The sequence below is a fragment of the Saccopteryx bilineata genome, chromosome 3, assembly GCF_036850765.1.
Source record: "Saccopteryx bilineata isolate mSacBil1 chromosome 3, mSacBil1_pri_phased_curated, whole genome shotgun sequence".
NCBI lineage: Eukaryota > Metazoa > Chordata > Mammalia > Chiroptera > Emballonuridae > Saccopteryx > Saccopteryx bilineata.
In genome coordinates this window covers 269,336,691-269,350,714 of record NC_089492.1, presented here as the reverse complement: position 1 = coordinate 269,350,714, position 14,024 = coordinate 269,336,691, and the positions used below count along the sequence as shown (strand labels likewise).

At 39.9% G+C, this 14,024-nt stretch overlaps 1 protein-coding gene across 3 annotated transcripts in view; it reads left to right on the top strand.

Moving 5' to 3' along the window:
* The window catches only part of KHDRBS1 (KH RNA binding domain containing, signal transduction associated 1), a 42,918-nt gene that overhangs the window by 18,406 nt on the left and 10,488 nt on the right, over positions 1-14,024 (top strand). For 2 of the 3 annotated variants that reach the window (XR_010730476.1, XR_010730477.1), the window contains exons 4-10: positions 800-946; positions 3,582-3,715; positions 4,290-4,491; positions 5,005-5,072; positions 6,036-6,094; positions 10,023-10,215; positions 12,789-12,846. Coding sequence is in view for 1 of the 3 variants with exons in the window: in XM_066269802.1 (XP_066125899.1) it covers positions 800-946; positions 3,582-3,715; positions 4,290-4,491; positions 5,005-5,072; positions 6,036-6,094; positions 10,023-10,120 (708 nt within the window). In the remaining 2 variants the exon portion in view is untranslated. Of the gene's footprint in view, positions 1-799; positions 947-3,581; positions 3,716-4,289; positions 4,492-5,004; positions 5,073-6,035; positions 6,095-10,022; positions 11,343-12,788; positions 12,847-14,024 lie in introns of those variants that run through there. The other variant, XM_066269802.1, reaches the window with a different exon arrangement.

Below are 14,024 nucleotides of genomic sequence, written 5' to 3'. Positions count from 1 at the left end.
GGGAATCTTTTCACTTTTATTTGTTTGTCAAAAAATTACTAAACATATGGAAATTATCAAATATGACCCATAACCAAGGAAGAAAATCAGTTGATAGAAAAAGATGCAGAAATAATAGATTTTGGGATTTACTGACAAGACTTTAAAATAGTTATTATAAATATAATTTGTATAAGTATGTGGAGGAAAAATAATTAGGAAGGAGATGGAATGTATAGAAAATGAAAATGTAATAGCCGAGATGCAAATTTCACTGAATGAACATAAGATAAGACACTAAAAAGAAAAAAAAGGAGAGGAGTGGAAATCAGATAAATTAAAGGCAGGACTGTTCAGGCCAAAGTATGGAGATAAAATAAACTGAAAGAAAATTAAGAGTTTTAGTTGCCTACAGAGCATTACCATGCAATCTAGCATATGTGCAATTGTAGTTACAGGAGAGGAGTCAAGGGCAGAAAACAATTTTAGGAAAAAATTAAAAATAAATAAAAGTAAATGCTTAGCAATGAATCAATGACTGGCAAATAGCTATTATCTGAATAGAGATTGAAGTTAAGGTTATCTCTTCTGTACACCAGGGATTCAAGACAATAGTTAACTTTTAGCAGCAGACCAATTGCAGGTTTAGGAGGTATGTGTAAATTATTATTCTCTAGGACTTGTTTTACTTTTTTCTTACACTTTACTGTTTTCCTTGGATGTTACAGTTATTTCTTGTTGTCCCTTTGGCCTTGAAGTTAAAGGCATCATTAACTCCCTAGTCTATGTGATGTGATATTTAGTTTTCATTTTTCCACAGGAGGAAGAGCTGCGCAAAGGTGGAGACCCCAAATATGCTCATTTGAATATGGATCTGCATGTCTTCATTGAAGTCTTTGGACCCCCATGTGAGGCTTATGCTCTTATGGCCCATGCTATGGAGGAAGTCAAGAAGTTTCTAGTACCAGTAAGGAAATCCATATCCTATATCTTTTAAGCATGAGAGAACTAGGCTTTGTGCTGTTGCTAAGGCAGGGGTTTTTAAACCCAGGTCTCTGCATAACCTGTACTTATATTTTTCTGAGGTGGTCCATTACTTGTACTGAGTTTTTGAAGCACTGTACCCAAGACCACTCTACCTATCCTTGTCTAATGTGGTTTTAGTTGTTTATTAGTATCTTAGGTCCACATTGTGTCTGGCATCCTTACTTGTTAACAAAAAGTTAACAGGATCTTCACTGAGCTGAGTATATATTTTGGTACTGGTATGGAACCAGGAGGTTATGATAGGAAAGGGAGAGACTCTAAAGTGTCTAGTGGATAATATCAAAAACTTCTAGTATCCAATCTTAATGGATTAAATTTGACCTGGATGTATTCAGGGCTTTCTTTTTCTCCTAGAAGAATTTTACTCAAGTAGAGTTTGATTTGAAAGAGGTATGATTATTATAGGTTTGACTGTTGATACTAAACAGATTGGCGTGCAGCTCCTTTGAGAGTGTAACTGAGGCCCAAGGAGAGTTAGGGCAGACAGGGTTACCTGTCTTGCTAATTACCACCTGGTCAGAGGGTCATCAGTTCTTTGAATAATTAGAAAACGGTGCAATTTTTGCCTTTTAGCAAGGCTTGGTAGTTGTTAGAATTAACATATTACTGTTGAATATTTAATAACCAAGGTTGAATCTGGAACCTCAGAAAGCATTTGGAACTAGAACTGAGCAAGCATCACATTTTCGTCACTAAAACTAGGAAGAGGTGAGCTACAGTTCTTGGTTTTCTTGAATATGTAAAATGTAGTGTCAGAGGATGTGAGAATTGGTAGAGCAAAAATTTGTAAACAGTGTGTACTTACAATGCTGAGCTCCAAGGATTCCAGCACTGTCTCAAATGTCTCAGAAGCTGCTTTGCTTCCAAACTACCTTGTCTGCATTAGAATGATCAATGTGAAACAGCCAATTTTAAATATTCTGGAGAAGAACCCAAGGAATTAACTTTTGACTCTTTTGTTATATTGAAGCATTTTGAGCCATCTAGCTTCTGAAAGATGACAGGGGAATGCCCATATCCTCTTTATCATTAGTCTCAGCATATTTTTCAACAGGAATAGGTTTACAAGGCTTCCATGTAAGTGGATCTTCAAAAAAGATGCCTGCCAGGGAGACTTGGGTTTCCTCAGTGTTAATGTGGTAGTTGGGAGGCTCTGAGCAAATTGGCTGTCATTGGTCACTTGATTCTCTGGTGAATTTCAAGCAGCAGTAATGTATGTGTAAAGTAGGAGGAGGAAGTGAAGAACTATGGAGGGACATCTCTCTGGTGACTAGAATTTTCTATTCTAGAAGCTGTATACATGAAGTATTGTATTAAGACTAAATGGCTCTCTCATCAGGAAATATGTGAATATACTTGCAGATGACACGACTCAGTTCTTCCCTATCATGAAGAAAAAGAGTGAGCCTGTTTTCGCATCCATGACCAGAGTTGTTCATTTTCCCCTTAGAACCATAACTATATTAGAGAGACTTCCATGTACAGTAGGAAGAGCACTGGACTGGGAGCTTTATCTCTGCGTCATCTTGGACAAATTATTTCACTTTTCTGAGCTTTGTTCATCTCAAACATATTTTAAGTATCTCATAGGTGGCTTGGGTCTGAAGTTACAAAAATGGCTCCTTGGGAGCTTACAATCTAGTAAGAAAGACAATTTAAAAATGATCTAGTAAGTGCTTGGGTAGAAAAAAATTAAGAGAATGCTGTGGGAAAAGAGGAGGTACTGGGGGTGTCATCAAGTGAAACTTTTTCAAAAGAGGTAATATTTTAGATCAAGTCTCATAAGAGTGGGGGAGAGTCTAATGATTCAAAGCCTAGAATCTGAATTCACATCTAGAGTGTCCCACTTACTAGCTATATGTCCTTAGGCTGGTTTCTTTATACTCTCTGAATCTGTTTTCCCCACTATAAAAAAAGGGGGGGGGGAGATCTGCCTACTTGCTTAAGGGTTATGTTGGAGATTAAACTGAAAAATCTATATAAAGCTGCTTATATAATACCTAGTACATACAGCTTAATTGATGGTAGTGGCGTTAGGAAGAGGAAACCATTTGCAAAAATGGGTGTGTAAGATATGCCAGGTTCTGAACTAAAAGTCGTTCAGCGTGGCCTGAAAGGAGGTTATACCTGAAGGGAGGATGGAAGTGATGATCTAGAGAGCCAGACAGGGATCACATTCTGAAGAGCTACCACATTTTAATGAAGATGAAACACTTGACTCAAAGAGGTGACAAGTAGGGTGCTCTTTGACTTCAGAGAATGACCTCTGAGACTTCATCTGGGCTTTCAGATCTGTTCTTAACACTCAAGGCTTATGTGGGCTAGATGATTTCCAGCAATAGGTGGAGATGTTACACTCCTTGCCTGACCTGTGGTGGCGAAGTGGGTAAAGCACCAACCTGGAAAGCTGAGGTCACCGGTTCAAAACCCTGGGCTTGCCTGGTCAAGGCACATAAGGGAATTGATGCTTCCTGCTCCTCTCCCCCTTCTCTTCTCTCTCTAAAATGAATAAATTCTTTTAAAAAAACAAAACACTCCTCATTTTTTATTTGCAGGATATGATGGATGATATCTGCCAGGAGCAGTTTCTAGAACTCTCCTACTTGAATGGAGTACCGGAGCCCTCTCGAGGACGTGGGGTGCCTGTGAGAGGCCGGGGTGTTGCTCCTCCTCCTCCACCTGTTCCCAGGTAAAAATAATGTAGACAACCAGAAATAGGATGTAAATTTGACTGCTAGTACCATCTCTCTCTTAGTGGTATGCTTATCTCCAACTTAGAAGGGCTCTCAGAATTTGTATCCTGCATCTAGTGGATTTCTAGCTCTTGGTCACTTTGGCCATAGTCAAGTGCAGCAGTCCTACTGAGACTTTTGGTCTTTTAATTTTGAACAGTTCTAGCATTTTTAAATGGTCTATGACTTTGGAATTTTACCTTTTGTCACTGATCTTTGTGGAGTGTTCAGACTCTCCAAGTCAGTCCACTGTGGAACCTGAGGAATCTTCCATTTTGACTCTTAATTCCTACTGATGCATTTCTCTATTTTTTTTAATAATAGTCTTTTTAAGGATCATACAATCCAGCTAGCTCCAGAATTTGAAAACAGATCTAACCATGAAAGTAGCCTATTTATTAAAAAGCTCCATTTTAAATCAACTTTCTTAGATACTGTATTGTGGAATTGTGTATCTGGAACCTGTGTAATTTTGTTAACCAGTGACACCCCAGTAAGTTTAATAAAAAGGGGATGTACTTTTTTTTTTAGGGGCCGTGGTGTTGTGCCTCCTCGGGGGGCTTTGGTGCGTGGTACACCAGTGAGAGGAGCCATCACCAGAGGTGCCACTGTGACTCGAGGAGTGCCACCCCCACCTACTGTGAGGGGTGCTCCAGCACCAAGAGCACGGACAGCAGGCATCCAGAGAATACCTTTGCCTCCACCCCCTGCACCAGAGACATATGAAGAATATGTAAGAAGTTTAAACAATGTGCCATTTCCCACTACCTAGCAGTTGCCAACCAGAGGGAGCTGAATAACAGGGCCTTGGCCTTTGATTTAGGTGGCAGGGACTGCCTAGAAGATTCAGAATCTGCTCTTTTCTCTAGCAGTGAATGTTAACCTATGAAGAGAGTTTTGCAGTTTAAGCATGGTTTACTACTATGTGTATGTAGATTAAACAGGAAATAAGCTATACCTTAATGTACAGTGTTTTACTAAGGGGGCTCTCACCAACTACTACTGTCACCAAAGTTCAACTTTTGTACCTTATTTTCCTGTCCACACTCAAAGGGTTTTTGTTTTTGTTTTTTAGTTTGGTTGGTTGGTTTTGTTTCATTAAAAAAAAAAAATCTTTCTTGACTTTTCTACAATGGTTGAAATTTCATGTTCTATTAATGTAGAAACCTGCCATCCTCCCATGGGATACAATTACCTTCCCTGTCCTCTGTGATTCTGACTTTGTATTTCATTTTATTTGTTCTAGGGATATGATGATACATATGCAGAACAGAGTTATGAAGGCTACGAAGGCTATTACAGCCAGAGCCAAGGGTGAGTCAGGCAATACAGTTGCTATTTTTTTGTCCTATGGATGGATAGAGGGAGTGGGAAGGACAGAGATTTAGGTAGCACAAATCTAAGAAGCAATGTGTCTTACCTTTTGAGGGTATCCCCTAAGCTTTGGACATTTGTAAGGCATGTACTTAGGTTTGCAAGTCTGGATAATTGTGAATCTTAAATTATATTGTAGAATCTGAAAATAGCAAATGAAAAATTCCTGAGCTGTGACTACATGGAAACAAAGGGAAAATATCTTTAAATTAATTGGATTTATTATTTAAAAATATCACAGTCACATTTAAGTTATATAAAAATTTTAAAGGAAACTAGAATCCCACTGCAATAACGTAGGTTCTTTTCTGCACTTTTCTTAAAGAACTTTTTTTATATATATGTATCTTATCTGTGATTGATTGAAAAAGTGTCTCATAATTCTGCAGTGGGGGGCAGAACAGTTCTTTTCCTGTTTGTTTATTCTCTTCCAGTGAGCCCTATAAATAATATACACCAGGTGTCCCCGAACTACGGCCCACGGGCCGCATGCAGCCCTCTAAGGCCATTTATCCGGGCCCCCGCTGCACTTCCGGAAGGGGCACCTCTTTCATTGGTGGACAGTGAGAGGAGTACTGTATGTGGCGGCCCTCCAGCGGTCTGAGGGACAGTGAACTGGCCCCCTGTGTAAAAAGTTTGGGGACCCCTGCAGTCAATTTTGGGTTGTGTTTTTTCACTTTAAATTGTGAGCTATCCATTTTTATTTGCTATAGTTGTTATATGTTCATTTTTTTGAGTACATAGTTATATATGTGTTTGGAATGTTTTATAGTTTGAACATGGGGAAATAAACATTTCCTGTATTATATACATAAGTAAAATGACAGAAATATATTTAGAAGAAAGGTGAAACTGAAACATAGTTGCTGTAAGGTTCTCTAACACTCTGTCTTTGGCTTTTAGGGACTCAGAATATTATGACTACGGACATGGGGAGGTTCAAGATTCTTATGAAGCATATGGTATGTCTTTATTTCTGTGGTGGGGCAGAAAGTGCAAGTAAGTGCCTGAGAGAATGCTGGAGTCTTAGGGATCAGATAGTCACACATCTGAGGAGAACCCTTTAAAGGCCAGATGTTGGTAGATGTGACAGTAGGAATCCTGCTTGTTTTTGTTTTGTGGTGTGTGGTAGAGATAAGGGTACTATTACTCCTGGAAGGCTAAGCAGATGTCCTAAACTAGGACTCAGGTTCACCTTGGTGTGGTTGGAGCCGCAGCCTTAAGCTGAAGTTGATTTTCTTTTTCATACTTTAGGCCAGGAGATGTCTAGACCTAGGTTGTGTTTTCTGGGCCTTTGCTGCTGATACCTAGGCCACATCCAACTCTACTCTTCTGCCCACCTCACCTTTTTTTATTTATTTTTTTTAATTTTTAAAATTTTATTTTATTATTTTAATTTACAGAGACAGAGAGAGTCATAGAGAGGGATAGATAGGGACAGACAGACAGTAACGGAGACAGATGAGAAGCATCAATCATTAGTTTTTCGTTGTGACACCTTAGTTTTTCATTGATTGCTTTCTCATATGTGCCTTGATCGTGGGGCTACAGCAGACCAAGTAACCTCTTGCTCAAGCCAGCGACCTTGGGTCCAAACTGGTGAACTTTGCTCAAACCAGATGAACCTGCGCTCAAGCTGACAACCTCGGGGTCTCGAACCTGGGTCCTCCACATCCCAGTCCGACGCTCTATCCACTGCGCCACCGCCTGTTCAGGCCTCACCTTTCTCACCTTTTTTTAAATGAGTTTTTGGTTTTGTTTGTTTGTTTAGAGAGAGAAACATCAATTTGTTGCTCCACTTGCCACACACTCGTTGGTTGATTCTTTTTTTTTTTTTTTTTTTTTTTTTTAACAGAGGCAGAGATAGACAGGGACAGACAGACAGGAACGGAGAGAGATGAGAAGCATCAATCATCAGTTTCTCGTTGCGCCTTGTGACTTCTTAGTTGTTCATTGATTGCTTTCTTACACGTGCCTTGACCGTGGGCCTTCAGCAGACCAAGTAACCCCCTGCTGGAGCCAGCGACCTTGGGTCCAAGCTGGTGAGCTCTTTGCTCAAGCCAGATGAGCCCGCGCTCAAGCTGGTGAGCTCGGGGTCTCGAACCTGGGTCCTTCCGCATCCCAGTCCGACGCTCTATCCACTGCGCCACCGCCTGGTCAGGCTCGTTGGTTGATTCTTGTATGTGCCCTGACCAGAGATCAGACCCACAAACTTAGCATATTGGGAAGACATTCTAAGCAACTAAGCTACCTCTAGGATGCTACCTTGCTTTTAAAAACAATTTTGGATCTCATGGAAAAGAATCTCACTGTAGAGGAAATAACAGCGAAAAGGACCTAGATCGCAAGTAGCTAGTCAGAGCAGATTGGGACAGGAATAGCACCTGTTAGATTAGAAGCTACAGGGACTAGAGCCAATTCAGGGCAGCACTGGCACCAAGATCCTTACTGTGTTGGAAACATCTCAACTCAGTCCTCGGTCCCAAGAGAGCTATAGGGACTGGAATGGCTGTACGACCAAACTGCCTTCCCTGAGGTTTGGTTGAAAACACATTGCTCAAGACCGTCATTGAGCCTGACCAGGCGGTGGCGCAGTGGATAGAGTGTTGGACTGGGATGCAGAGGACCCAGGTTCGAGACCCTAAGGTTGCCAGCTTGAGCGCGGGCTCATCTGGTTTGAGCAAAGCTCACTAGCTTGGACCCAAGGTTGCTGGCTTGAGCAAGGGGTTACTTGGTCTGCTGAAGGCCCACGGTCAAGGCACATATGAGAAAGCAATCAATGAACAACTAAGGTATCGCAGCGAAAAACTAATGATTGATGCGTCTCATCTCTCTCCGTTCCTGTCTGTTCCTATCTGTCCCTCTCTCTGTCTCTGAAATAAATAAATAAATAAATAACATAGACTTTAAAAAAAAAAGTGTCCTTGAGAGCCAGTTGTGGCCTGTATTAATGGGCCACAGAGGAAGTGCCATGTGGCCATGGATGCAGAGAGAGCAGCCCATTAAATGTGAGGTGTTTTAAACATACCTGTAGGGATTCCAGAATTCTTGGCAAGGGGTTCAGCAGTTGACAGTTCTTAAGATACTAGTTGACAGTCTAGCTAAAAAGGGAGCTTTTTAGGATTTCCCACAAGTGGACAGGCTGAGCTCAACTCCTCAGCACAGTATGTAGTAGCCAATCAGCTACTTGCCAAGGGAAGCAGTTTTCACTAGTTCTAACTAAATGGCACTGGTAATTTGCCATTAGTAACACCACACTGCCCTACTCATATGCCACTATTTAAAAGGGCGGTGTGATTGCCCTGGGGTATTTCTCTCCACATCAGTGCTACAGCATAATGGGGCCTCTGTATGTGTTGGCTAAATTGTATTTCTCTTTTGCTGTATAAAAGACTGAACTGAAGCCCTGGCCTTGTAGCTCAGTTGGTTAGAGCATTGTCCTAAAGCTCAGAAGTTGCTGGTTCAATCCCCCTTTAGAACACATACAGGAACAGCTTGATGTTCTGGTTTCTCTGTTTGTCTCTCTTCCTGCCTCTCTTAGGAAAAAAAAAGAATCAGCCAGTGAATGCATAATGAAATGGAATAACAAATGTTTCTCTCCTCCAACCCCTTCCTCTGTCTTTCTAAAAATTAATTTAAAAAAAAGAAAAGATTGGACTAAAAGGTAGACTGCTCGTTGTGTTCCTGGTATGATCTTGCCATAATTAATCTGTTCTGATTAATGCCCCCCCCTTTTAAAATTTTTTAATCATTTTTTAATGTTTTATTTCACTGATTTTTTAGAGAGAGAGTAGGTAAGAGAGACAGGAACATCTGTTCCTGTATGTGCCCTAACTGGCTCAAACTGGCAACCTCTGTGCTTCGGGATGATGCTCTCTAACCAACCAAGGATCCAGCCAGGACTGATTTCTGTCTTTATAAACAGAATTGGAAAAATAAACTATCTTGTTGGTACCCAGAAGCAACTTGGAAAATGATGGTCATGTCTATTATACTAGGCATAGAAACAGGTTTAGGGTAGGGTTCTTTGTGACTTGAGAGCCATATAAGGGATTTTAAACCTATAGTGATAAAAGATGTTCCTGAATGCAGGCCACTGAAGAAGTGAACTGGCATGGGTAAAGTATAGCAGTGAGTGAGACCAAAAAGGTTATGAACACAACTCATTTTTCTGAGAAGTCAGCTCTAGAAGTAATTGATCCTCTCCCTCAGGCTTTTCCCTGTCATGAAAGAAAGCCATCTGAGTATGTCACCCATGTTGTCTGGCTTCTCTGGACTGTCGGCACAAGGAAAGAAATAACAAATTCTCCTAATCAGTGCTCTAAACACATTTGATTGTATATCCTTTTGCCAGAGCAGTAGGCCTTGGCTCTGCTGGTGGGGAGCCTCATGAAAAGTGGTCCTTGCTTCCTTCTTCCAGAGAGCCAGAGGACACTTCTCCATGGGGAAACCTGACTTCGCTGTTGGATGGAAAGGCAGCTTTCTGCTTCCAGTTGGAAAGACTCCCAGAAATTCACCTTACCTGAGGCTGTCTGGTTGCTTTGGGAACAGAAAAGGGCATTGCAGACCCCCTGAAGTTGATTTCCGCACTGTCTCAGCAAATGTTGGGTTTTGTGAGGTTTGGGAGCTGGAGTATAGATCATGTTGCCTATGGAGAGTCTCCAGGCGCTTTCTGAGTGTTCCTTCTGTTCATCCACTCACAACTCCCCTCCAATTGGGAAGTTGCCTAAGCTACTCAGGAAAGCCAAGTAGAGAGAAAAGAAGGACCACTGGAGAGGTAGCAAGACAGTGGAAGCAAAGCAGTGTTTTTTTTTTACCAGGTGACTTACCCCTGCTCCTCCCCAAATGCCTAGGTACATGGTTTCTAAACTGTTCTTGCTTTCTTCATAGGCCAAGACGACTGGAATGGGACCAGGCCATCGCTGAAGGCCCCTCCAGCTAGGCCGGTGAAGGGAGCATACAGAGAGCACCCATATGGACGTTATTAAAAACAAACATGAGGGGGAAATATCAGTTATGAGCAAAGTTGTTACTGATTTCTTGTATCTCCCAGGATTCCTGTTGCTTTACCCACAACAGACAAGTAATTGTCTAAGTGTTTTTCTTCGTGGTCCCCTTCTTCTCCCCACCTTACTCCATTCTTAACTCTGCATTCTGGCTTCTGTATGTAGTATTTTAAAATGAGTTAAAAATAGATTTAGGAATATTGAATTAATTTTTTAAGTGTGTAGATGCTTTTTTTCTTTGTTGTTTAAATATAAACAGAAATGTACCTTTTATAATAAAAAAAAAGAAGTTGAGTAAAAAAAAAAACCACAAACCTGTTAGTTTCAAAAATGACATTGCTTGCTTAAAGGTTCTGAAGTTAAGGCTTGTTAACTTTATCTTAGTTTTGATTTGAGGCATCCCGTATAGTTGTAGTTGCAGAATCCCAAACTAGGCTACATTTCAAAATTCAGGGCTGTTTTAAGATTTAAAATCACAAACGTTAATGGCAATAGGTGCCACCATGTAAAAGTGAGCTCAGACGTCTCTAAAAACATTTCCTTTAAAAGCACATGGCGGTTGAATCTTAAGGTTAAATTTTAATATGAAACATCCTTATGAATTAAATAGTTGATGCAATTTTTAACATTAATTGATTTAAAAAACAAGATTAGGTTTGTAAAAATGACTTTTTCATTATGTGGGTTTTGAAATCTAGCCCCAGACATACAGTGTTGAGAGATACTTAGTAGAGACTAGGTTTTGAAGAGGTTGATTGGGGGAGAGGGGCTGGCCACCTGAATTGAATTTGATGCAGAGCTTTTTAGCCACAATCTTTCAATTAAAATTTCAGTATTTAAAAAGACAAAGTATTTTGTCCATCTGAGATTCTGCACTCCATGAAAAGCTCACTTGGACACTGGGGCCAAAAGGTGATTTCCTTAAGTTGACGGTTGTCAATATTGAACTTTCCCAAAATATAGTCAAGTATGTCTCAACACTAGCATGATATAAAAAGGGACACTGCAGCTGAATGAAAAAGGAATCAAAATCCACTCTGTACATAAGTTAAAGTCCTAATTGGATTTGTACCATCCTCCCATTTTGTTTTTGGAAGATTAAATGCTACATGTGTAAGTCTGCCTAAATAGGTAGCTTAACTTTATGTCAAAATGTCTGCAGCAGTTTGTCAATAAAGTTTAGTCCTTTTTTAATCAAAGTAAATGTGATGAATTGTCATTTTTGTGGGTGGACAATAAAATAGTTTTCTCTTTCAAATAAACTTAAATTAATTCTAAAGTTAATGAATGGGCTTGTTAAAAGTTGGAGACATTCTTAAAATGGTGGTGGGGATTTTATTTTAAGTTTACCAAAAAAAAGTTTATCGAGTTGTTAAGTTTTAGTTTAAAAATAACCAAAGCTTTTTCACCCCCTGGAAGTTGTTGAAAACAGTTTTATCTAATCCTATCACAAGATCCAGTATCTGAAGAGAAAAACCCAATAAAACCAAAACTTGGACTGATTTCCACATGGAGGCATCAATATGTAAAGTGCCAGCTACCCTTGTTGCATCTTCTGTAGAGCCCCTAGGTGGTCCTAAGAGTGACACCAAATCTGTGAACTTGAAAAGGGGTAGCGCCCGTTACCTGCTTTTAGAGATGACAATTCAGCAAACCCTGGATGCCCTTAAGGGTTTCCCTTCTAATCCCAGAAATGCTATTAATAAATCAGCTGGGCTGGGGCAGGATCTGGCATGATAGGCTGGCTCTGTACTCCCTTCTGAGAGGTCAAGAGGAAATGACGGAATTGTTTGGCCCTGTTTCCACTCCTGTTCATTTTCAGGGTTCGCATGCCTTTTCTAAATGGGCCACCTAAAACTGCTCGGGGGTGAAAAATCCTCTTGTATGAAGTGCCAAGCTGCCTGCAGCAGTGCATGATGGACATTTTTTTTCTTTTTAAAACACACCAACAAAAAAATGTATTTGTAGATTGTGATAAAGTGTAAATAACTGAATTTTCAACCATGGTTTGAAGTCAGCTTTCAGGGCATTATGTCTTGTTTTGATGAAAAGAGATCACTCTATACCCCCCTTTTTAAAGGAAAATTATCGCAAGAGAATCAGGATGTGTAAAGCTAACATGCATCGCAAAAAACCAAAGGTAACCTAAATGTCTGATTTTAATAGCACATATTTCTCTTTTACATAAACTGTGACAGCAACTTGCATAAACAATTCTTTAGCTGTTAATTTTAATGTTAAAACTTTGCAAAAACTTGTTTAATAAAAAATAGCTGTAAAAAGAAAAACCATATGCTGCCGCATAAATTAGCCATAACTCTTAATAATCCTGCCCATCACAAGTAAACTGTAATGTAACCTGGGCACAAAGTCTGACATCTTAAATGACACAGTGTAAAATTTCAGTGACTGTAGATTAGATCTGCTCCCCAAAGTAAAGCTTTCTGCTCAGCTATTTTAAAATGTACGAGGATGAGCCCCTATAGGTCCCCATATTGATATTCACAATGAAATGTTACTTAAAATTTCCTTAAAGTTGCATGTTTCTCTCCTGTAATGTATAAACTGCATGCAGGATCTCTATCTTTTATTTTGTATGTCTTTAAAACTTCCTTTTCGAGAGACTGATCTCTTACTTCTCCATTTTCAGGTCATTGAAAACTCAAGACATTTTGTGAAGTAGAATGGGTAGTAAAGACCCATGTCAGGTATGTTAAGGTGGCTTTCTATTAAGGATGTGAGACTTTATGCTAACTAAAAAGTTCTGCTAAGAGGTGGCCTGGGAGATGATCAGTGGGCACATCTTTCTAGTATGTTGTTTGTATCATTTATAACATGACCATGTTTATATGTTTGTTTCTAGTTCTTGAATTTACTGTATTTGTAAGAACTAGACAGTATCAATTTATGGCTGTTGAATCCCACTCTATCCTGTCAGTAACCTAATAAGGCAATGTTTCATTTGGAGTTCATTGGTTGTAAGCTACAAAGTAACTAATGTAAACAAAGGGAATTTATTAGAAGGATGTTACGGTTTCACAGATTTAGTATGAAGCTAGAAAATCTGGTTTAGGAACCAGAGTGACTGCAGAGAACTGAAGCAGCAGTGGTAGATCTCAGAAGCGATCCTGAAGTGGTGATAGCTACTTAGGCACTCTTGTGGAATAAGTGAACTCAAACCATGTTTGGTTTCTTTCTCCCTCAAGATTTCAAGTTATAGGGAGGGAATGTCAGACTGGATTAGCTTGAGTCATGTCCCCTATACTTTAGCAGTATACAGTAAGAATAGTTTAAAAATATAAAGAATAGTTGCTTGACCAGGCGCTGGCACAGTGGATAGAGCATCAGACTTGGATGCAGAGGAACCAGGTTTGAAACCCTGAGGTCACTGGCTTGAGCAAGGGGTCACTCGCTCTGCTGTGCCCTCCCCCCCAATCAAGGCACATATGAGAAAGCAATCAATGAACAACTAAGGAGCCACAACGAAAAATTGATGCTTCTCATCTCTCTCCCTTCCTGTTTGTCCCTATCTGTCCCTTTCTCTGACTCTCTCTCTGTCTCTGTCACACACACACAAAAAGAATAATTTAAAAATAATAGTCCACAAAAGGAAGTCAGGGTGTAATTAGGAAAGAGAAATGGATTCTGTGTAGCCAAGAAAACAGTTGTCCAGTAATATCTGTATTTTACAGAAGTAACTGAGAATTAGGTAAAGTGATCTCCCAGGGTCCATAATTAATATTATTAGTAATCAAACCCAAGTTGATAACTTGCCAGAACCTACCATCTGACTTATCCTATACTGCTTATAATCTAAGGAAAAGGGTATTTCTCATACTTAGGCAACCCCTAGTAGGGAAATTATTTTATCAGGCAAGCCCAGGGT